Raw genomic sequence first — 24,070 nt, forward strand, 5'->3', positions numbered from 1 at the left:
GTGTTAGTTTGCTGAGAATGATGGTTTCCAGCTTCATCCATATCCCTGCAAAGGACATGAACTCATCCTTCTTTACGGCTGCATAGTATTCCATGGTTTATATGTGCCACATTTTTTTTATCCAGTCTATCATTGATGGGAATTTGCGTTGGTTCCAAGTCTTTGCTGTTGTGAACAGTGCTACAATAACATACATGTGCATGTGTCTTTAGAGTAGAGTGATCTATAATCCTTTGGTATATACCCAGTAATGGGATTGCTGGGTCAAATGGTAATTCTAGTTCTAGATCCTTGAGGAATCGCCACACTGTCTTCCACAATGGTCGAACTAATTTACACTCCCATCAACAGTGTAAAAGCATCCCTATTTCTCCACATCTTCTCCAGCATCTGTTTCCTGACTTTTTAATGATCGCCATTCTAACTGGTGTGAGATGGTATCTCATTGTAGTTTTGATTTACATTTCCCTAATGACCATTGATCATGAGCTTTTTTTCATACGTTTGTTGGCTGCATAAATGTCTTCTTTCAAGAAGTGTGTATTCATATCCTTCACCCACTTTTTGATGGGGTTGTTTTTTTCTTGTAAATTAGTTTAAGTTCTTTGTAGATTCTGGATATTAGCCCTTTGTCAGATGGATAGATGGCAAATTTTTTTTCCCATTCTATAGGTTGGCTGTTCATTCTGATGATAGTTTCTTTTGCTGTGCATAAGCTCTTTAGTTTAATTAGGTTTCTACTTGAGCCTTCCCTGGCCTTAGGAAATAGGTAAATTCTTGTTTTTTTGGAAAACATTTCACCTGGTCTTTTTTTTCGTATGTATAATTATGGAATGTTTATGTAATTACATAATTACAAAATATAACACATCATATATTAATTACCTTCGTGTGTGTAATAGCATAGATATTATTTCCTTTAATCACCTCACACACACAAAAAAAGAGAAACACACAGGCGGTGTTTCAAAACTGTCTTCTTTTTTCAAACAGAGGGTGGTTCCCACTTCATCAATACCTCATCGCCGCGAGGTGAGGCTAAGATGAGCATAACCAGTGACGAGGTGAACTTTCTGGTTTATCGGTATCTCCAGGAGTCAGGTAAGAAGGCTTCATTTTCTGTCGCAAGGAAATTCATCTTGAGCATCTTACAAGCAGAATGATCAACCCTTGGTTCAAAACCAGTTTGTAGAAGAAGAAGAGCTAAGAAAGTTCTTAATGCTAACGGGGAGAAGAGAAGTTTCTGGAGCCATGTCATCCCACCTTCCTCAATGATAATGACCCTACTGGACTTTGTTTGTTATCTCTACATGTTTACTACACACAGCTGTCTTCCTAACCAATATACAGAGCCAGTAGATTTGTTTCCTAGGGCTGCCATAACGCAGTACTGCAAACTGGGGTGGCTTAAAAAGAAATACGTTGTCTCCTAGTTCCTGAGGACAGAAGTCCAAGATCAAGATGTGGAAAGGTCAGTTCTTTCTGAGGGTGAGTCTCCTGTGCCCGTCCTGGCTCCTGGGGCCTTGCTGCAGTCTTTGGATTCCTTGGCTTCTAGGGGCATCACCCTTGTCTCTGTGTTCAGATTTGTCCACATTTCCCAGTGGTAAAGACAGTCAGATTGGTTTAGGAATTTACTCTACTCCAGGATAACCTAATTTGAGTAATTGATTCTGAATCCAGCGATAATTACATCTGCACTGACCCTGTTTCCAAATAGCGTCACATTCTGAGATGCACCGTTGATGAGCACTTTAACCTGTGAATTTGTGGGGGTGGGGGTACAGTTCAACCACCAGCATTTGTTCTGGAGTCCTTTTAAGGTTTGTGCCCTTAATACCAGATTGAATATACAGTATGGAACTTGATTATTTGAAAAGGAACTCCCAGTTCTTTGGCACCCCCTCCCAGAGAGGTATGTATTCAATTTGAGGGAAGCCAGTCTGTGGTCCCTTGGGCATGGGTTCTCTCACTGCTGTGTAGGATACAATGTAGGCATTGGAGCCACCCAGAATGGCTCGAGCTGTGATCGTTAAACAAGTCTGAGTGAGGCCTGTTCATTTGAGCCTCAGTTTTCCTGCCCAGGCAAACGTGATCAAGTATGTGAGGCACGTAACATGTTGTAAATAAGTGCCCTCCCCATCCAAGCCTGGGTCTGTGTCCCTTGTGCTCCCAGCTACGGTTATTCATGGGAAGTGCATGTGCTTTCTGCATATATATCAGATACCTTGGATTGGCTGTTGTCAGATACAGTATAAGCAATTGGTACACAAAACACAATAGGTACTGCCTCACCCCTGGGAATCAGGGAAATAATAACCCCTGTGCTAATACCTCAACCTTGGCTCTTAGACTAGCACAGGTGATCTCCTGTCTCGGAGCTCAAAGCTTCCCAGAGGTGGCTGCAAATGGAAATCACATGTAGCAAAACCTGCCTTCCTGTTCACTTGTGGCGTGTAGTTTAGCATTTAGCAACATCTCTGCACAAGGATGTGATGAAGGCCAAAGAGACTCACAGCATGTATCAAGTTCCAGGCTGGAGCTGTCAGGTGTAAAAGATCACGTGCACGGAGACAGAGCCATGCTGCTGGCTGGTCCCTGGGGTCCCCGAGTGTGAGCTTTGCTGGCCTCTTGGCAGAAACCCCCAACTCTCCCCAGAAAGATTGTCTTCTTTATTCAGTGCTTGTTTATGAAGCCTCTGTAACCAGGCAGTTGAGATGGAGAGCTAGAGCACAATAACGCGTAGACCTTGGCAAATGTCAGCTTTGTGTAACATCTGTGAGCTTCATTTCCTGATTCTACAGTGTTGTTGAAGTAGCATACCTTAGGTGGAGTTGGTATTGAAGAGACAGACTATTGTACTTTCTTCCAGTTATTGCGTGTATTGTGGTACTTTCTTTTTTTGAGATGAGTTCTCAGTTTGTTGCCTAGTCTGGTGCTCACTGCAGCTTCAACCTCCTAGGCTGAAGCCGTCCTTCCACCTCAGCCTCCCAAGTAGCTGAGACTACAGGCATACCAACATGCCTGGCTAATTTTTGTAATTTTTGTAGAGACAGGGTTTCACCCTGTTGCCCACGCTGGTCTGGAACTCCTTGGTTTCAATGATCCACCACCTTGGCCTCCTAGGGTGCTAGGATTACAGGTATAAGCCACTGCGCCCAGCCACTGGAACGTTTTGGAGTACTCCACAAGGTTGTATTTAAAGGAAGAAGGGAGCAAAGAAGTGTTCATTCTTGGGATATTTTCTATGTTTACCTCAAGTCCTGAAGTTTTGGTTAGGTCAATATTTATTGAGCCCCAGTCAAGAAAGAGCACCTTCTCCTCAGCCTATCAATGTCTCCCTTCTACCTTAAAGAAAAAAGAAGGCCGATTGCGGTGGCTCACACCTGTAATTCCAGCACTTTGGGAGGCTGAGGCAGGCAGATCAGGAGGTCAGGAGTCGAGACCATCCTAGCTAACACAGTGAAAACCCCATCTCTACTAAAAATGCAGAAAATTAGCCAGGCATGGTGGCACGCTCCTGTAGTCCTAGCTAGTCGGGAGGCTGAGGCAGGAGAATGGCGTGAACCTCGTAGGCAGAGCTTGCAGTGAGCCGAGATCGCACCACTGCACTCCAACCTGGGTGACAGTGCGACACTCTGACTCAACAAACAAACAAACAAACAAAAAGATCATGCCACTGCAATCCGGCCTGGGTGACAGAATGACACTCCGTCTCAAAAAAGAAAAAAAGAAAAAGGAAAATGTTTCCTTGATCATGTTCCCTCCTCAAGCACCTGTACTCTCATTCCTGCACCCCACCAAACTCATTAAAAACAGATTCTGCCTCTCAGAAAATGATTCATTCCTCAACTACCTCCAGTCTGACTTTCTCCATTAGAAGTCTTCAGTAAGTTCTGGGTTCCCATATCCAGTAATCTTACTGCAACTGGCATTCCTCCTTCCCTGGTCATCCATCCTTACCTGTGTGCAGCAGGAAGTGGGTATAGGGGTGGGGGTGGTGAGGAAGGGAGTAGGTGTTTACCTGCAGTGCAGCTGGGCAGGGTTCCCTGGAAGATCTGCTCAGAACCCCCAACCTCGCCTTCCAGGTGCAGTGATGGACAAGTTCTCCAGAGTCACTGAGCTTGTGGCCTGAGTCCTGCTTCTGAGCCCTGGACCCAACAGAATAGATGCCATTCCTGTCCAACTGTGCATCTCCTTCACCAGTGTCTCTCTTCCTCCCCTCTACCCGTATCCATGATGTCAGTTAGGATGCATTAGGCTGCAAGAAAGGGAATCTTCAGTGGAGCACTGATATCCTCAGATAGCTGGGGAGTAGGGTGTTGAAGAAGGATCCAAGACACACAGCTCTTCAAACTCAGGAAAGAGCCTCAAAAATGGATCTGTTTTGTTCCTCTGCCCACAACAGGCAGATGTCAGGTCATCTAGCTTTTAGCAAACCATGTGTATTTCCTAACCTGTGTGGATTAGTGGATTTTCATTGTTGCCTTTGTTACTTGTCCAAAGCAGGGCCTTTGCCATCAGAAGCACTCAGTGGATGTTATCCATAGGTGGCATCTCAAAGCAGCACACTCATGGCAGTCAGAAAAAGGAAACTGATTGGGCAAAAATTTTAAGTAGTAGAGAACTTTTGCATTACCAAGTTCTAGTGCCAAAAGGGATTTGTTATGTTTGCATGAGTTTAGCAGTCTGGCATTGATGGGTGAGTCCATTGGCCTCTGTCTTACGGGATCCATTGCCTGGTCACTTGTGCTATCTGGGAAGCTTTTAAGAATCACATGGTGGCCATGTGCCTTTCCCGTGAGCTCATGTTACCATCCCAGGAGGAGAGAAGCAAGGGAGCGAGCCTCTAGAAATGTGCACAGCCTGCACCTGCTGTAGTGAGCAGCTCCCCCAAACGCTAGGGGAGTCATGAGTTGTTTGCCCCCACGTATTTCTGAATACAGCCAGGGAAGTGGAAGTCCTTTTTCCACTTAGTATAGAAAGACAGAAAATTTGTCAGATGAGTTCCTGTAAACATAATAAGTATTTCCTCTGGTACTTGATCACCCAAAATCCAAACTATAAAGAAGACATGTTCTTCCGTACCCAGATTTTTAGCATACATGAGATAATTCACACAGACTTGCAAGGCATTATGAGGAACACGGGGACAGAACCACAGATTTGAACTGAATGTAGCTGGGAAAGAACTGCCTGCAGCAACATAATCAAGTGATAGATTCAGGGGAAGGGAGGTATGTATGAAAAGATTTTTTGTTTGTCTGTTTGTTTCGTGAGATGGGCTTCCTCTGTCACTCAGGCTGGAGTACAGTGCTGCGACCATGGCTTACTGCAGCCTCTACCTCATGGGACCAAGTGATCCTTATATCTCATCCTCCAAAGTAGCTGGAACCATACGCATGTGCCACCTCAGCTGGCTAATTTTTATATTTTTTGTAGAGACAGTGTCTCACTATGTTCCCCAAGCTGGATTTGAACTCCTGGGTTCAAAGGCTCCTTCTACCTTGGCCTCTCAATGTGCTGGGATCATAGACATGCATCACCACACCCAACCAAAATGATTTTTTAAAGCAGGAGAAAATACTGTCTGAAGAGGAAGGAAGAAAGGAATGTGAGGAGCTATCTTGAGTATAGTCAACACACATGACAGTTCTGTCATTTCAAAATTACCTAGTGTCCCTTTGTGCTGAGCCTTCTTCCATTCCTTCCATGCACCTTGCAGCCTACTCTGTGTTCTGTTCATAGAGTTTTGCACTTGTAAGAATGGCATAGAGATGGGCATCATGCATTGTGTGGCCCTGAGAGTGTGACATCTTTTATTCAACCTCATGCATTTGAGATTCATGCATGCTATTGTGTGCACCAGCCATTCTTCCTTTAATAGCTAAGTGACATTTCATTTTGAAGGTCTTTTCAGTGATTTGTTTATCCATCCTCCTGTGGAAGGACATTTGGGTGTTTTCCAGGTTTTAGGGATTCCAACATAAAGCTACAAAAAACATTTTCATACAGATCTTTTGTGTGAACATAGGTTTTCACTTCTCTTGGGTAAATATCTAGGAGTGGGATTGCTGGTTCATGTGGTTAAGTGTAGGTTTCAGAAACCAGTGCATTCTTTTCCAACTGAGGCGGAGGCAAGACACATGATAAATATGAGTGGTTTTACAGAGATGAGTTCTGTTGCAGAGCTTGTCTGCCTGTTGCTCAAGGCATATTGGAAAGTATGTAAAAAGACATTAGCTCTGGTGTATATATCTGCAGGACACCCATGAAGTTTGATTCTTTTTCTGAGGCTTTGCAGTTAGCCTTCTGGGCTAAATTCATGAATCTGTCAGGGTCACAGTTTCTGTGGGCAGACATGAATGTAGCCCAGGTCTGCTGAGTAACAGAGCATCCTGGTTTGCATACCTTCCCCTCCTTCAGCAGTGCTGTTGGTGTAACTTTCTGCATATAAACGGAAAACTCTACAGTCTGGTCAGCCCTCTGGTGGATAGACTCCAGAATCTGCACAGGACAGAGGGCTGTCTGTTCTGGCTTTCAGAAAACAGGGTTCCTACCAGCTGGACCATATGGCATCCAGGAAAGATCTCTGTGCATTTGCCCACATACCCATGCTGTCCAAGTCATCAAAATCCAGTGAAGTTTTTTCCCCACCTATATGTTTAACTTCTAAATCTACTTATCTTTTAGATAGATAGATAGATAGATAGAGACAGGCTAGATAGTTTAGACAGGTTAGATAGGATAGGTAGAATACATAGGTAGATAGATACATAAATACTAATAGATACATTAGGTAGATAGTTTAGAGTAGATATTGATAGATTAGACAGATGATAGATATAGATACATAGGCCAATAGATTGATAGATTAAACACAGTAGCTATTAATAAATAGATTAGACAGTAGATATTAATAGATAGGTTAAATAGATGGATTAGATAGAGTAGATATTAATATATTTGATGATGATAGATGCATAAATAAGATAGGTAATAATAGATCAGAAGAGTAGATATTAATAGATAAATTAGATAGGGTAGATTGATTAGATTAGATAGATATATTGATTTCCTGGCCATGTGACATACTTCACCTGCAATACTTCTCTCTGGTGATGATGTCATTCAGATGATTTAGTGTTAAGAGGAGTGAGTACGCAGAAGAGTGACTGAGATCTCAGTGTCCTCCTCTATCCACTGCAAGCCCAAGCACAGAGATAAAAGGCTACACTAAGCACTCAACACACAGTGAGGTTGGGCTCTCCATAAGGAGTATGTAGCAGATGACCCAGCAACTTCACAACTCGTGCAGGTCTTGGTTAGAGTGAGGTAAGGTGGAGGGGAAGCACTTCCCTGAGGTGTCCCTGTGTTCCAGTGCTCTTCATATCCTAGGCTTCTGAACAGAGGGCTGTCAGTTGAGTGGGTGGTTCTTGTCACCTCCTGCTGGCCTGGCATTTCATGGTTCTGGAGTTTCTGCCCAAGTGGAGACCAAGCTCTGTTCTGTGCCATTCTCCTCCTGTCGAATCTGTAAGCTGCTGTTGTGAGGGTGGTGGTGTCAGGGTCAGCTGAACAGAAAGACATGCTCCCTCCTTCCAAGACTGACCTCACACTTTAGGGGAGTAGTACAGTGTGCTTTAAAAAACCTTAGCAGAAACAACACAGATATCCGTTGACAGAGGAACTTCCATCAGAAGCATGTGTGCATCCATACAGTGAAATACCATGACTGAGCTTTGAAAAGGAGGGAAATTCTGACACAGGCTACAGCATGGATGACCCTCAAAGAAATTATGCCAAGTGAAATTAGCCAGTCACAAATGGCAGATACCATAGGATTCTACTTGTAAGGGATACCTTGAGGAGTCTAGTCCAAAGAGACAGACAGTGGAAGGGTAGTTGCTGGGGGATGGGGAGAAACGGAGGGTGTGGAGTTCATATTTAAGGGTACAGTTTCAGTTTTGCAAAATGAATAAAATTCTCAACACGTTTGGTGGCAAAGGTTGCACAACAGTATGAATGCACCTAATGCCTCTAAACTGTGCACTTAAAAATGGTTAAGATGGAGGCCAAGGTGAGAGCATCACTGGAGGCCAGGATTTCCAGCAAGCTTGGGCAACATAGCAACACCCTATCTCCACAAAAAAAATTTCAAAAATTAGCTGGGCATGGAGGCTCACATCTGTAATCCAGCACTTTGGGAGGCTGAGGTGGGAGGATTGCTTGAGCCTGGGAGTTCAAGGCTGCAGTGAATGGGGATCATGACAGTATACTGCAGCCTAGGCAACAGTGAGAACCTGTCTCCACAAAATAAATGTGTATTTTTACCACAGTTTTGGGCGACAGGTCACAGTGAGATGGTCCATGTGTAGATGTGTTAAGTTTAGATAATTAGTCTCAGAAGAGAGAACCACAGTAATATTATTACATTATAACTTAGAGTGAATTATAATTAGTGTGGATTCCCAGTAATTATTACATGATAAGAGCTTTTTCATAGTTCTGTTCAGTGTTTGGGGCAAGTCCCTAGCACAAACAGTGTCATTTGTTAGCTACACTGGTATCTGACAAAATTTGGTTATGAAAAAAATTAAGCAGAAAATGTAGCTTTAGTCATAATAGCAATATTCTGGAAAAAAGGCCATTATCCCTCAGAGGATGTAGGTGAAGCAAGCTGTGTTGTCTCTGTGCCATGGAGCACTGCTCAGCTGTGAAAAGGAAGGAGCTGTGAATATGTGCAACAAGATCCAGAGTAATGTGCTAAGTAGAACAAGCTGTCTCATAACATACCAGAATCTATGGGACACATTTAAAGCAGTGTGTAGAGGAAAATTTATAGCACTACATGCCCATAAGAGAAAGCAAGGAAGATCTAAAATTGATACCCTAACATCACAATTTAAAGAACTAGAGAAGCAAGAGCAAACAAATTCAAAAGCTAGCAGACAACAAGAAATAATTAAGATCTAATATTAAAGCAGTGTGTAGAGGAAAATTTATAGCACTATATGCCCATAAGAGAAAGCAAGGAAGATCTAACATTGATACCCTAACATCACAATTTAAAGAACTAGAGAAGCAAGAGCAAACAAATTCAAAAGCTAGCAGACGACAAGAAATATCTAAGATCAGAGCAGAACTGACAGAAAGAGAGACACAAAAAGCCATTCAAAAAATCAGTGAATCCAGGAGCTGGTTTTTTGAAAAGACCAACAAAATAGGTAGACCCACTAGCCAGACTAATAAAGAAGAAAAGAGACAAGAATCAAATAGATGCAATAAAAAAATGATAAAGGGGATATCACCACCAATCCCACAGAAATAGAAACTACCATCAGAGAATATTATAAACACCTCCACGCAAATCAACTGGAAAATTTAGAAGAAATGGTACATTCCTGGACATATACACCCTCCCAAGACTAAACTAAGAAGAGGTTGAATCCATGAATACACCAATAACAGGCTCTGAAATTGAGGCAATAATTAATAGCCTACCAACCAAAAAAACTCCAGGACGAGACAGATTCACAGGCAAATTCTACCAGAGGTACAAAGAGGAGCTGGTACCATTCCTTCTGAAACAATTCCAATCAATAGAAAAAGAGAGAATCCTCCCTAACTCATTTTATGAGGCCAGCATCATCCTGATACGAAAACTTGGCAGAGACACAACAAAACAAGAAAATTTCAGGCCAGTATCCCCAATGAGCATCGATGCAAAAATCCTCAACAAAATACTGGCAAACCGAATCCAGCAGCACATCAAAAAGCTTATCCACCACAATCAAGTTGGCTTTACCCCTGGGATGCAAGGCTGGTTCAACATACACAACTCAGTAAACATAATTCATCACATAAACGGAACCCATGACAAAAACCACATGATTATCTCAATAGATGCAGAAAAGGCCTTTGACAAAAATTCAACAACCCTTCATGCTAAAAAGTCTCAATAAACTATGTATTGATGAAACATATCTCAAAATAATAGGAGCTATTTATGACAAACCCTCAGCCAATATCATACTGAATGGGCAAAAACTGGAAGCATTCCCTTTGAAAACCAGCAAGAGACAAGGATGCCCTCTCTCACCACTCTTATTCAACATAGTATTGGAAGTTCTGGCCAGGGCAGTCAGGCAAGAGAAAGAAATAAAGCATATTCAGTTAGGAAGAGAGGAAGTCAAATTGTCCCTGTTTGCAGATGACATGATTGTATATTTAGAAAATCCCATTGTCTTAGCCCAAAACCTCCTTAGGCTGATAAGCAACTTCAGCAAAGTCTCAGGATACAAAATCAATGTACAAAAATCATAAGCATTCCTATACACCAATAACAGACAAACAAACAGCCAAATCATGAGTGAACTCCCATTCACAATGGCTACAAAGAAAATAAAATACTTAGGAATCCAACTTACAAGGAATGTGAAGGACCTCTTCAAGGAGAACTACAAACCACTGCTCAAGGAAATAAGAGAGGACACAAACAACTGGAAAAACATTCCATGCTCAGGGATAGGAAGAATCAATATCATGAAAATGGCCATAATTCCCAGAGTAATTTATAGATTCAATGTGATCCCCATCAAGCTACCATTGACTTTCTTCACAGAATTGGAAAAAACTACTTTAAATCTCATATAGAACCAAAAAAGAGCCCACATAGCCAAGACAATCCTAAGCAAAGAGAACAAAGCTGAAGGCATCGTGCTACCTGACTTCAAAATATACTACAAGGCTACAGTAACCAAAACAGAATGATACTGATATTAAAACAAATATATAGACCAATGGAACAGGACAGAGACCTCAGAAATAACACCACACGTCTACAACCATATGATCTTAGACACACCTGACAAAAACAAGCAATGGGGAAAATATTCTCTATTTAATAAATGGTGTTGGAAAAACTGGCTAGCCATAGGCAGAAAGCTGAAACTGATCCCTTCCTTACACCTTATACAAAAATTAACATAAGATGGATTAAAGACTCAAACATAAGACCTAAAATGATAAAAACCCCAGAAGAAAACTTGGGCAATACCATTCAGGATATAGGCATGGGCAAAGACTTCATGACTAAAACACCAAAAGCAATGTCAACAAAAGCCAAAATAGACAACTAGAATCTAATTAACTTAAAGAGCTTCTGCATAGTAAAAGAACCTATCATCAGAGTGATCAGGCAACCTATAGAATGGGAAAAATTTTTGTCATCTATCCATCTGACAAAGTGCTAATATCCAGAATCTACAAAAAATTTAAACAAATTTACAAGAAAAAAAATCAAAAAGTGGGTGAAGGATGTAAACAGACATTTCTCAAAAGAAGACATTTATGTAGCCAACAAACATGAAAAAAAGCTCATCATCACTGGTCATTAAAGAAATGCAAATCAAAACCACAATGTGATACCATCTCACACCAGTTAGAATAGTGATCATTAAAAAGTTAGGAAGCAACAGATGCTGGAGAGGATGTGGAGAAATAGGAACACTTTTACACTGTTGGTGGGAGTGTAGATTAGTTCAACATTGTGGAAGACAGTGTGGTGATTCCTCAAGGATCTAGAACCAGAAATACCATTTGACCCAGCAGTCCCATTACTGGGTATATACCCAAAGGATTATAAATCATTCTGCTATAAAGACACATGCACACGTATGTTTATTGCGGCACTGTTCACATTAGCAAAGACTTGGAACCAACCCAGAAGCCCATCAATGATAGGCTGCATAACGAAAATTTGGCACATATACACCATGGAATACTGTGCAGCCAGAAAAAAGGGTTCATGTCCTTTGCAGGGACATGGATGACGCTGGAAACCATCATTCTCAGCAAACTCGCACAAGAACAGAAAACAAAACACCATGTGTTCTCACTCCTAAATGGTAGTTGAACAATTAGAACACATGGACACAGGGAGGAGAACATCCCACACTAGGGCCTGTTGGGGTTGGGGGGATAGGGAAATGATAGCATTAAGAGAAATACCTAATGTACATGACAGGTTGATGGGTGCAGCAAACCACCATGGCACGTGTATATCTATGTAACAAAACTGCACTTTCTGTACATGTACCCCGGACCTTAGAGTATAATACTAAGAAAAAAAGAACAAGCTGTGTCAGAAGATTGCAGGCTATATGATTCCATCTATAGGACATGCTTAAGGTGCTGAAAATATACAGGTGGATACCAGATCAGTGGCTGCCAGGAGTCCAGAGTAGGCATGGGAGTGTGTGCATTCAAAGGATGGTTATGAGAGAGTCATTTATTCTGAAAATAGTGAGGACTCAGTTTTATTCAGTTTCTTATCACCCTTCATTGACATTGGCTCACCAATTTGTCTGAGCAATTCATTATGAGTTTTTTCAGCACATTCATCTTGAGCACCAGCTGCTGTAGTGAGGAGGGTCGCTGTGTAACATAAAGTCATTTAAGATGGGTTCCCTGCCTTCAAAGAGCATCAGCCTTCTCAGAAGCCAGGAGCTGCATGGGAAACATGGGATGTAGCACATGATACCATGATAATACACAAGGATGGTGAGGAGCACTAGGGGAGCTGAGAGAAGAGGGCCATCACATCTGTCGAGAGCATGAGGAAGGCTGCTGTGAAGGAGGGCATGGTGGCTGCAGCTGTAATCACTAGCAAGGTGGGCAGGCAGTGACAAGGGAATTCTAAAGCAGAGTTTCTTACCCTTGCACTTTGAAATCTGAGGCTGGATCATTTTTTCACGTTGTAGACAGCCTTGTGGATGGCAGGATGTTTAACCATATTCGTGGCCTCTACCTACCGGATGCCTGTAGCACATAGACACCCACTCATCCAGATGTTGCCAGATGTCTTCCCTTTGGGGACAAAACCAGCTTCACTTGAGAATTACTGGTCCAGACCTAGAAGTCAAATGGGAATTCAGGCATATGCTTGGAACACCGTGAGAGTTGACGTGGCTTTAGAACGGGGTACATGAGGCTTGGAAGGCCATTCTGAGATGAGGAAGCTCACCCAGGCCTGCTGACCCTCAGCTGCTTTGGAAAAGGAGAGCAGTAGGCAGCTCATGGTGATCAGGAAAGTTACTGCAATGGGTTTGTGTTGCATAGGGCAGCACATGTGAAGTTCACAAGCTATTGCCTGATGCTAGAATGCACTCATTAGACACCAGCTATCATTGTCATTGCCATTATTGTCAGGCATATCAGAAGAGAAGACACGAACAAAGGGCTTGTAGATGGTAAGGGCCCAGGACCAGAGTGGAAGCAAAGAAAAGAAAGGAGGATAGCAGAGATATGGAGAGGATGGAGGCAGGGTGTCTGGGAGGCCATGACATTTGTTTACTGCTACTATTTGTGTACAGTCATCCCTGGGTATCCATGGGGGATGGGTTCCCAGACCCCCTTTAATACCAAAATCCAGAGATACTCAAGTCCCTGATATAAAATGGCATAGTAGTTAACAGATAACTATTTTTATCTTCACCTGAAACTTATACCAAAGGTACATCCTCCTGTGAAGTTTAAATTAGCTCTGCATAACTTACAATACCTAATACAATGTAAATGGTGCATTTGTTATATTGCATTGGTTTTTTATTTGTATTGTTATTGTATTGTTTCTCGTTTTTTTCTATTTTTTGTTTTTATGTATGGTTGGTTAAATCGGTGTATGTGGAATGACTGGATATGGAGACATGGATATGGAGAGTCAACTGTATATAAAAGCAGGTTGGCACACTTTCCCTCACCTTAGTGGGCCGTGTGGTTTCTGTTGCACCTACTCAGTTCCCCCTGTGTAGTGTGAAAACAGCCATAGAAAACCATCAACTCATGGATGTGGCTGTAGCTCAATAAAATTTTATTTACACACACAGTCACTGGGCCAAACTTGGCCTGTGGGCCTCAGTTTGCAAACCTGTAGACATGTCTACATCATCCTAAATGATGTAGACAATTTAGGAATAGCATACAGTGCTCACTGGCTTTGATTATCTATCAAGACTCCAATTATATATGTCTGTTAAATACTTAATGAAAATTCCAGATTTAATGCCACAAATTGGTGCCCTTAGTATTTGTTTCAGCTGAAGATGCAAAACCATCACCACAGCTACCTGAGAATTAGGTGTCTGCTTTTCTATGCCAAATAAGCAGTATTTCTAAAAAGTAGTGACTGGTAATTTAGCAGATTTTGCTGATGAATCAAGCCAACATTAACTGGGTATAGTGGTTCACTGTACAGCTGAAATGGTTTGTGATGCCATTTCAGTGGTATGGTTTAGCAGTGCCATCATTGCAAGAAACCAAGTATGTACTTGGTTTGTTTTAAATCTGTTTTTATTGCCTCGTTAGATGAGACAAATTTTGTAAAGACCATTTCCTCTCTTGTGAGACTATTGCACCTTTCACTCCAAATGGACAGGGCTTTATGTGAAGGATCCTTCCATCCTTTCTGTGGTTCTTATTTTAAACCTTTCTCAGTTTATTTTGATTATATTCTTCTTTTCTCTTTGGGAATAATCTTACCTCATCTGATTGTCCTCTTTTACTCTAAGGTTTGTGCACAATCGCATGGAAAGAGTGGCTTACTTTTCAGTAACAACAACCTAGAACCAAGCTGAAATGTGAGGAGAGTAGAGCTGGGAGTAGTGGCCTTTTACGTGTCACCTCCCCCACCATGGTGGGGTTGATGGAAACATTTTTGATTGTCACAATGGGAGTGGATGTTACTGGCTTCTAGTGGGTAGAGGCCAGGGGTGCTGCTCAACATGCTTCGATGTATGGGACTGTGCGCACACAGCAAAGAATGATCCTGCCTAAAAGTCAGCCATGCTGTGGTTGAGAAACCTTGCTGAGGAGAGATTCATCAGGAATATGCCTTCCAAGTGGGTGGCAAGGCTGCTGGCTTCAGATGTGACACTAAGGAACCCAACCCATCACCCTGACACTATCTTTCATTGAGGTACCACCAAGCTCTTTATTCTCATGCACTTTAATTATTCTCCTGCCCTTTAACTACTTCTGCACCTGCCGCTGGAGCAGTCCTGGATGCTTTGTTTGTCACTGACATTCTCGTCTTTCTTCCTGTGGGTGTCTTGCTGGGCAGAAGAGATGTGTGTTCAGAGTTGCAGGAAAGCTGAGGAGGCACAAGGCATCAAAGTCTCACCACTCTGGCAGACTGCAAATTAATGTGTTCATTAATTCTGGACCCCAAGTTGGAGGGGTAAGATGCTGGCAGGAGTGCAGGCAGGGCTGGCCCTGGAAGAGAAGCATCTTCCATGGAGGTGCTGTGTCTTCCAAGTGCCTTCCACAGCACCCTGGCACTTGGCCTCAGCAACCATAGCCTAAGATGCTGATGAATCAGGCCTAAGAGGAAGTGGTCAGACCTCCTCTATTACCTAGTCCTGGGGCATTTTCTCAGTTTGTTTGGACTGTAACCAACACCTTAGACTGGGTAATTTATATACAACAGAAATATATTGCCCACAGTTCTGGAGGCATCCATGATCAAGGTGCCAGAGATTTGCTTTCTGATGAGGTCCTGTTCCTCATGGATGGCTCCTTCTGTGTATTCACGTGGTGGAATGGGCAGGGGAGCTTGCCCGAACCTCTTTTATAGGGTCACTAATCCCATTCATGAGAGTGGGGCCCTCATGACTTAGTCACTTCCTGAAGGCCCCACCTCTTAATACCATTACTCTGGGGATTTGTCTCCCACATACAAATCTGAAAGGAAAGCAAACATCCAGAACATGGCAGGCATTATCCTGTCCCAAAATGAATATCAGAACTAGAAAATATCCTACTGGCCATTTCATTTGACATCCTCATTGTACGAACAAGGAAACCTGGGAAAGTGACATTTCTACTTGCTGTGGTCTTCTCTCTTGATTGACCGTGTCTGGGGAGTGGCTCCTGTGTGCCTCATCAGCACCTCGAGGTACTTTTTATCCCCGCATTGCAGAGGAGAAAATGCAGATGCAGCCAAGTGAGGCAATGTGGACCAGGCACCCAGTGGTAGAGCAAGGACAGAACCCAGCCATCCTGCCTGCTTCTGACATTTTCTCCATCCCACTCGCCTGCTTACCTTCACAAGATTACAAGGCCAAAAATCAATAAGAAAGTCTTAAAAGCAAATGGACTGAAAAAACCACTGATTTAGAGCCCATATAGAGATGCATTCCAAGAAATACAACTAGTAAAGATTTCAGCAGATAAGAGGACTTCTGATAACAGTACGTCCCCTAGGTCTTATGAAAGTGCCTAATTTGCAGTTATGACAACCTGCCCTTTCCAAAAGAGGACCCAAGCTGATGAAAGATGTTCAAGGTAACAGTACCCCTGTATAACTTTATGCTGCACATTTGTCATTGTGTATCTGCACAAGAAATTCCTTCCAGCAGACAACTTTCAGCTCTCTTTGCAGAAGTCTCAGACTCCCCACCCTTGGTCCATCTTTGCTGGTTCATCTCCTTGTTCCAGTAAGCTTTAGTTGAATGTGAATACTGTTGTCCACACAGTCTAGAAATGAAATTTGCATTAGAGAGCATAGTCATGTAGAGAGTTAAAGGTGTGCAGCCAAACCATGTACTCAACATTAAAAACCCAGATGAGACAGAAATCGGGGGCACACTCTGCCTTGGGTTAGAGTGAGCATTGCACACCATTCTTTACTAGTTGCCTGAGTTGCATCCCGGCTGACTGCTGTTCAGAGCTGCCGGTAGTCTAGCTGGACAGCCAGATGGCAATGGAGTCTGTGTCCATGCAGGGAATTCAAGAATTTTTGTTCCTGTGCCTGTGGGTCTTGAAGTGAAAGGTAAAAAGTGGAATCTCAGAGTCACATAGCCTATGGTTCATATTTTGTTTCATCTTCTTATCACATGAACCTTGACCTGATGTTTCCAATGTTTGTCGTTATATGTGAAAGAAAAACAGTATCAACTCCGAACAGCTACTGCAAAGACTGAGATAGTTTACAGAGTGCTCAGGTTTGGTTGAAGGTGGTAACGTGGTCAGAATCGGCTCTGTTTCACAGGGCTTGTGACTGCAGGTGGCAGTTCTGTGGCCCAGTGTGGTTGCAGGAATGAATGAGTGAGACTGGATGAATAAAATATGCCAGAAGCATAAGACTTTTCTTCCACAGTTGATCTGTTAGCCATGAGGTTTGTTTTTCAGGAGCCGTAATCAGCACCGAATGCTGTATTCTTCTGCATTCAGTAGATGTTTCTTGACGCTGTTTCATGATGACTTAAAGTGTTTACTGGCTACCCTGGCTTGGATCTCAGGCCCACCCCTACAAACTGAGCAATGGGAGGCTGTCAATTATCCTCAAAGGATCTCAGAGACCTGATTTATCAAGGGGAAAGGGGCAGTGATAGAATGGTGCAGAGAGGCTTAAACCCATTGAGTAGGAGCCACGTGAGAGGCCCCCATCAACCATGAGAGTCATGATGTCTATGAGAGAGGAATCACTGTGGCCCAGAGTAGATAAGGAAGATTTCATGCAATGGAGCCTTGAGCCAAGAATGCAGTGAGGTCCTGCTTAATCCATTGACTGGGGTTTTTCTGTTCCACACTTTGCCAAAGACCTCAATGACAAAAGCTTGCAGGTGAAACATGGTATAGCATGGCGGGGAGTAGAGTCCTTGATGAATACAAGGGTGGGTTGCTTCATTTGGTAGAGGAATGGGTAGAGGAAAAGGAAGGTGAATATATAGAGGGAAACAAGTAAGAAGGTAAAGATTAAGTTCTTGTAAAGAAACTTGGCTTATATCCTCTAAAAACACTTTGCACCAGGCAAAGTGACCCAGCCCTGCCAGGTTCCTTATTAGGAAACTCCCTGAAGCACCCTAGACTTGCCGGCAGTAGGATGCCACCTCCTCTCCTTGATGAATGGCTGTCACAGCTTCCCCACTACCCCTAGACTTCCACAGATGCTCAGTGGCCTTGGCTTCTTTCCTTGAAGCAGGCGTCATCCACAAGAGCAAGGCATGGCTTTCTGTGTATTCAGTACTGACCCCCCACCCCCCAACAGCTTCATCAAGAGCCTTTATTCAAAGCTGAACTGAAAACACCTTTAAATTGCCAAGCGTCTTTGATCAACAGCTTCCTACAGAGGCAATGAAAGAGATGATGCACTGGGGGAGAAAAGGAAAATAGCCAGTATCTATTAGAAAAGATAAAATTCCCAGTATTTTGAGGAAATGATTCAGCACCACACCAATCAGTGCAGAACAGGCTCATTTCTGTCTTTGGACTTCGGGTTGTAATGCAGTTGCCCACAGTGCACTTGGGTTCAGTGTTTGCTGTTCCCTCATCTTGGGCTGAAGAAAGGTGCCCTGTGTGCTTGCAGGGGGTGACACAGAGAAGCTTCAGCATGAGCTTCTGCAAAGTCATGTGAACCATGGAGTCAGGGGGATCCTGGAGTCAAATTTCTGTAACAGGAATGTCCAACCGGGGCATGCAGGGCAAACTCTTTATTGTCTGTTCTCTGCTTTATTCCTTTTTATTTTATTTTATTTTTTTGAGATGAAATCTCACTCCGTCACCCAGGCTGGAGTGCAGTGGTGTAATCTTGGCTCACTGCAACCTCCGTCTCCCAGGTTCAAGCAATTCTCCTGCCTCGGCCTCCTGAGTAGCTGGGACTACAGGTGTGCACCACCAGGTCCAGCTAATTTTTGTATTTTTAGTAGAGGCAGGATTTCACTGTGTTGGCCAGGCTGGTCTCCAACTCCTGACCTCAGGTGATCCACCTGCCTCAGTCTCCTAAAGTGCTGGGTGTGAGCCACCATGCCCGTGCTGTTCTCTGCCTTATTCTTAATACTGGACTGGTTCTACCATTAAAGGCCCTTGTTCCAAGATACCAATTTTGGTCTTCCTGTGTCTGAAACCTCTCCCTCTCCCCTTGCCCTTTTCCACCTTACTGAACCCAAATCAGAAGGGCCCCTGGACATCCTACAGTGCTGTCTTAGCCTGCAAATTAAATGTATTTGAAATCTGCAGGTCACTTTCAGATCTCAAAGGCTGTGCCTCCGTCCTTCAATTTGGGTCTCACTCAACGTCAGCCTTCCCCTCTTGCTGCAGGTTTTTGTCACTCGGCTTTCACATTTGGGATCGAGAGCCACATCAGCCAGTCCAACATCAATGGGACACTAGTGCCACCAGCTGCCCTCATCTCCATTCTCCAGAAGGGACTGCAGTGTGTGGAGGCTGAGATCAGCATCAACGAGGTACGTAGCTGCTGCGCCTGGTCCCGGAACAGCAGAGTCCTGGGAAGATGCAAGAGCTTGGAACACATTAGAAGCTAACATGCATTTCCCTCAGGCATTTGGGATTAATTCGGTGGCAGGGTGTAGTGGCTCATGCCTGTAATCCCAGAACTTTGAGAGGCTGAGGCAGAAGGATCACTTGAGCCAGGAGTCTGAGAACAGCTGGACAACCTGGCAAAACACCATTTCTACAAAAAATTTAAAGATTAGCTGGGTGTGCTGGTACACATCTGTTGTCTCAGCTACTCAGGAGTTTGAGCCAAGAGGATGATACTGCGTAAGCCCACAAGGTCAAGACTGCAGTGCGCTGTGATCACCCGAGGGCACTGCAGCGTGGGCTACACTGTGAGACCATATATCTAAAATAAATAAATAAATAATGGAAGAACACTGGTTTCCACCCCACTTTGTGTTAACACCTTATTGATCTGTTGTGTGTATTCATAGTAACAAGTTTCCGGTGCCCCTCCCACATGGGTCTGTGTATTTTATTTAAATGTGGAATCACTGGCTGCTGACTGATGTAAAAATTACATTGCCACATCTGAAAAAGATGCAGCAAACCCTCAACTGCTCTGGGCTTCCGAGTGGACTTTTACCTTGCACATAACTACGACTTGGTCTGTCTTCTTGATTTCTTGGAGTAGGTTGAACCTGTGTTTCCTGGAACCTGACAGAGGGCATCACCAGAGGCTACATCAGGGCAGAGAGGTGATAGCTCTTGTGTTAAAGAAAATCTCAAGGGATGTTTTCATTACCAGGATTGCTGTAGAGCTGATGGGGTGGGAGGATGGAATCATAAACCCACATTAAAATTATGCACTTGGCTGGTATCCCATCCCACTTTTTAGACTGTACCACAATAAGCTATTGTGCCAGTTTTATACAAATTTTTGTTTTAAACAACACCCCTTTCCCTCTCTTGCCTCATTCTGCTGTGGTCTCAGGAATCTATAGTGAAGATCTTCTCAACTTCTGGGAACTTCTGGAATCCAGTCTCTTTCTTGCCACCTTCATCTGTGTCTATTTTATTTTTAAATTAAATTAATGTTTTTTGAGGCAGGGTCTTCCTCTGCAACCAGGCTTGAGTCCAGAGGCACTATCACAGTTCACTGCAGTCTCAACCTCCAAAGCTCAAGTGATCCTCCCACCTCAGCCTCCATAGTACTGGGGCCACAAGCATGTGCCACTGTGCCTGCCGTCCCTGTTATTGATTCCTCAGTCCCAGCTCCCTCTTTCTCCTACTCTGACCCAGATGCATGATTTTGCCCAACTTCTCTGTTTTCTACCTGGCAGTTGGATTTCTCCAGGATTCCCTGTATCCTGTCTTTCTGGGAACTGGTCTCACCCTGAAAAACCTTTCTCCTTTGCAGCATGTTATGATGCTTTCTTTTCATGGTTTAAAAACCTCTTTTAGAAAAATCACAGAGTAATATATCCTGTTCTCTTTTCTCCTTTCCTTTTTTTTTGTGGGGGGGTGGGGGGTGTGTGGTAGACAGGGTCTCACTCTGTCACCCAAGCTGGAGTGCAGTGGCACAATCATAACTCACCACAGCCTCCACCTCCTGGGCTCACATCATCCTCCTGCCTCAGCTTCTCAACTAGCTGGGACTACAGGTGCATGCCAGCACACCCAACTAATTTTTGTATTTTTTGTGATGATGGTGTTTTGCCATGTTGCCCACACTGGTCTGAAATTGCTGGGTTCAGCTGATCCTCCAACCTCTGCCCCCCCAAAGTGCTGGGACTGCAGATGTGAGCCCCTGTACCTAGCTCATTTTTTTCTTGCATTTTTGCTCACCATTTTGCACAAAGCCATAGCTGTAAAAACTCTGGTGTCTGTGCTCTCTCATGCTGTTTCTTACCTGGCAACCTGTCCATCTCTTTCCCTTCTTCATACTGGATTCCTGGGGTCTTCAAGTTACCCTGTCCAGCACCAACCAGTGTCCTTATCCTAGTGTTACCAGTGGAGGGTGTCCAGGTTCTTGGTGTCTTGAACAAAGAATTGGACAAAAAACACAAATAATCAAGGATGGAACAAAGGGATTTACTGAAAATGAAAGTACACTCCACAGTGGGGGAGCCCAAGCCCAAGAATTTGGGCTCAAGGATCCCATTACAGAATTTTTGGAAGTTTAAATACCCTCTAGAGAATACATTGGTTCCTTGGTGTGCACCCTATGTAAATGGAGAGGGTGAAGTAAAGTTACAAAGTCACTTACTCAGCATACGCTCTATTGAGAGGATATTTCCTGTCATAGCTGAAGTGTGAATCAACCTTATTTTCCCTGCCTCCAGATCCTATTTCCCTGTCTCATTCACCCCTAAGAAATGTGATCCTCATAAATATTTATGTGAGGCAGAGGGACCAGTGGTCTTTTTTCTGTAACTGCCTCATGCTGACTTGTGCCATAGTTCTGAGCTATTGGGGATCATGGAACTCTCACCCTGCTGTATCTAGTGGAGGCAGGATAGCTCCTTGATGGCCAGGGCTGGTGTCTTCACCTGGAAGTGGCAGGAACCGTTGTTGCATAATCATCTGAAGCTTGATGGTCTCCAGGAGAGAGGAAATGCATTTGGCTAAAAGATTTAATGGGAAGTTCAGGGGGTGGACACTTATGGTGTCAGGAATGTTTGTTATAGAGATTTGCAGGAGGAAAGCAAAATCTGGCTTGTGGTGTGTTCTAGGATCTTTGTGTTTCCTTAAAGTCTTAGCACAAATAACTGCATTTTGGTTTGGTTTTTTCTGTTGGGGCCTATTGCACAAGCTTAGTCCAAAACAATGATCTCCCAGAATTTTGTTTTAAAAATTCCCTTTTTTGGTCAGGTTCTCACAGGTAAGAGTGTGACCAAAACTTAGGGCCCTAGCACCACTCTCAGTTACCGTAATTTTGGATTTCCGGTCTCAGCACATTATTCATAGGTTACACTGTCCTCATGGTCACACATTTCTTTCAGCTCTTGTCATTCCAGTTGAAGAGAGACCATTTGACATTCTAGAGATGGCTGCAGGAAAGCATTTAAAGCCTTTGAGAGAACACAGCACATCAGGGAGACTATTATTATGACTATTGGGAGGATAATACCAAGAGGTTGGAGTATGTTCTTTACATAAGGTCCCCATAAGCCAAACCTCCTAAAATCAAATACATCAAAGAATGAGCTAAATAGTCAATTCATTTTCTAAGCAGTCCGTTCATCAATCTCCTACCACTGAATCTCTATAATCTTCATTTGATGTATTTCTCCATAGGCCGCAAGTGCCAGGAGCTGCACAGGTACTTCTCTGTCCAGCCAATTCTATTATTTAGCATAACTTTCACAGGAGAATTTAAAGTTCTTGTGTAACTGTAGACTTTACCATAGAATGTGCCATAGAGCCTATTATGGGAAACACATTTTTAGTCATTGCCTGTTTTACTTTCAACCCCTGAAAAAGGACCTAACAGGTGATTCCCTTCAAGAAGAGTGAAGGCCTCCTGGCAGTGTTCTCTTTAAGCCATGCTGTGCATTAAGAGAAGTGAACGAATGTTTTGTTTTTGACTGATTACAAGGCAAAGTATGTACCATTAAAGTTTCTTACCTACATTAGGCCTTTATCCTTTATCTATCAAAAAATAAACTTATCCATATATAAGGCTGGCTACAAACCCCTTCAAAAATAAATGTATGTCCCGTAAGTGCACATAAGAGACTCCTTTTCCACTCCAGTTGTTCATAGAGGCATAAGCAAAAGAAAATATTCAAAGATAAGAGTTTCTTGGTAGGAGAAGTCTTAATCTGTGAACTTGGGAAAAGCTGTTCACATCAAGGCTGCCATCTCTTTCTTGAGAGAAATTTCCCTTGTTAGTTTTACCTTAAGAGTTCCAATAGGTGTGCAGTTCCAAGAGCATGGAGGGATGCTTCTCAGTTGCAAGACCATAAGCCCAAAGCCCAAGGTCCCAAACACAACAGTGTAAAAGTGTTCTTTAAGTTTTAGGGTACATGTGCACAACGTACATTGTAGTGGGGATGGCAAAAACAGTCTTTCTTTGATGTTCTCAGAAGATCCAAATCATAAAAAGCTTTCTTTACCTGGTGAAAATACACTGTAGCATAATAATTTGCTGTTATAACGTCAGCCGTCCTGCATGGGAAAACTTTTATTCAACCAGAACATGCATTGAAAATAACAATTAAATGAAATCCCTTTATAAAATGGCCCACCAGCTGACCAAATGTACCTGAAGAATTTGTAAGTTACCACACCAATGTATTCAATTTGGGTTATTTTATCTTTTCCATGCTGAGTCGTGGCATGCAGAACTTTTAGTAATAAGAGCTTTAAGGACTCAGGAGGGACAAGGCCATCCTCCTGGTTCTCCATGAGTCCATGCCTAATTAACATTAGACGTATCCTCTTGAATACCAGATGTTTTTCCAAATTAGGTGCATAGCACTGACTAATGGGTTATCATAGGTAATGTGACTGAGACTGTGAAGTTTATTCGAATTGTGTATTTAAAAAATTTCAGTATCAGCTGCTTTAACATGAAAATCCAACAAAGTATTTTCCTGATATTTGATTTTTGTTTGTTTGTTTGTTTGAGATGGAGTTTTGCTCTGTCGCCCAGGCTGGAGTGCAGTGGCATGATCTCTGCTCACTGCAAGCTCCACCTCCTGGGTTCACGCCATTCTCCTGCATCAGCCACCCGAGTAGCTGGGACTACAGGCACTCACTACCGCGCCCAGCTAATTTTTTGTATTTTTAGTAGAGACGGGGTTTCACCGTGTTAGCCAGGATGGTCTTGATC

General features: G+C 43.1%; 1 protein-coding gene across 2 annotated transcripts in view; it reads left to right on the forward strand.

Moving 5' to 3' along the window:
* Positions 1 to 1,015: 1,015 nt before the first annotated feature.
* Positions 1,016 to 24,070, forward strand: part of LOC129053371 (F-box-like/WD repeat-containing protein TBL1Y) — a 68,593-nt gene continuing 45,538 nt past the window's right edge. The window contains exons 1-2 of one of the 2 annotated variants that reach the window (XM_054545399.2): positions 1,016 to 1,101; positions 19,093 to 19,238. In XM_054545399.2, coding sequence (XP_054401374.1) covers positions 1,044 to 1,101; positions 19,093 to 19,238 — 204 coding nt within the window. In that variant the 5' untranslated portion in view covers positions 1,016 to 1,043. Of the gene's footprint in view, positions 1,102 to 18,992; positions 19,239 to 24,070 lie in introns of those variants that run through there. The other variant, XM_054545398.2, reaches the window with a different exon arrangement.

Source organism: Pongo abelii, chromosome Y, assembly GCF_028885655.2.
Source record: "Pongo abelii isolate AG06213 chromosome Y, NHGRI_mPonAbe1-v2.0_pri, whole genome shotgun sequence".
In the NCBI taxonomy this organism is placed as follows: domain Eukaryota; kingdom Metazoa; phylum Chordata; class Mammalia; order Primates; family Hominidae; genus Pongo; species Pongo abelii.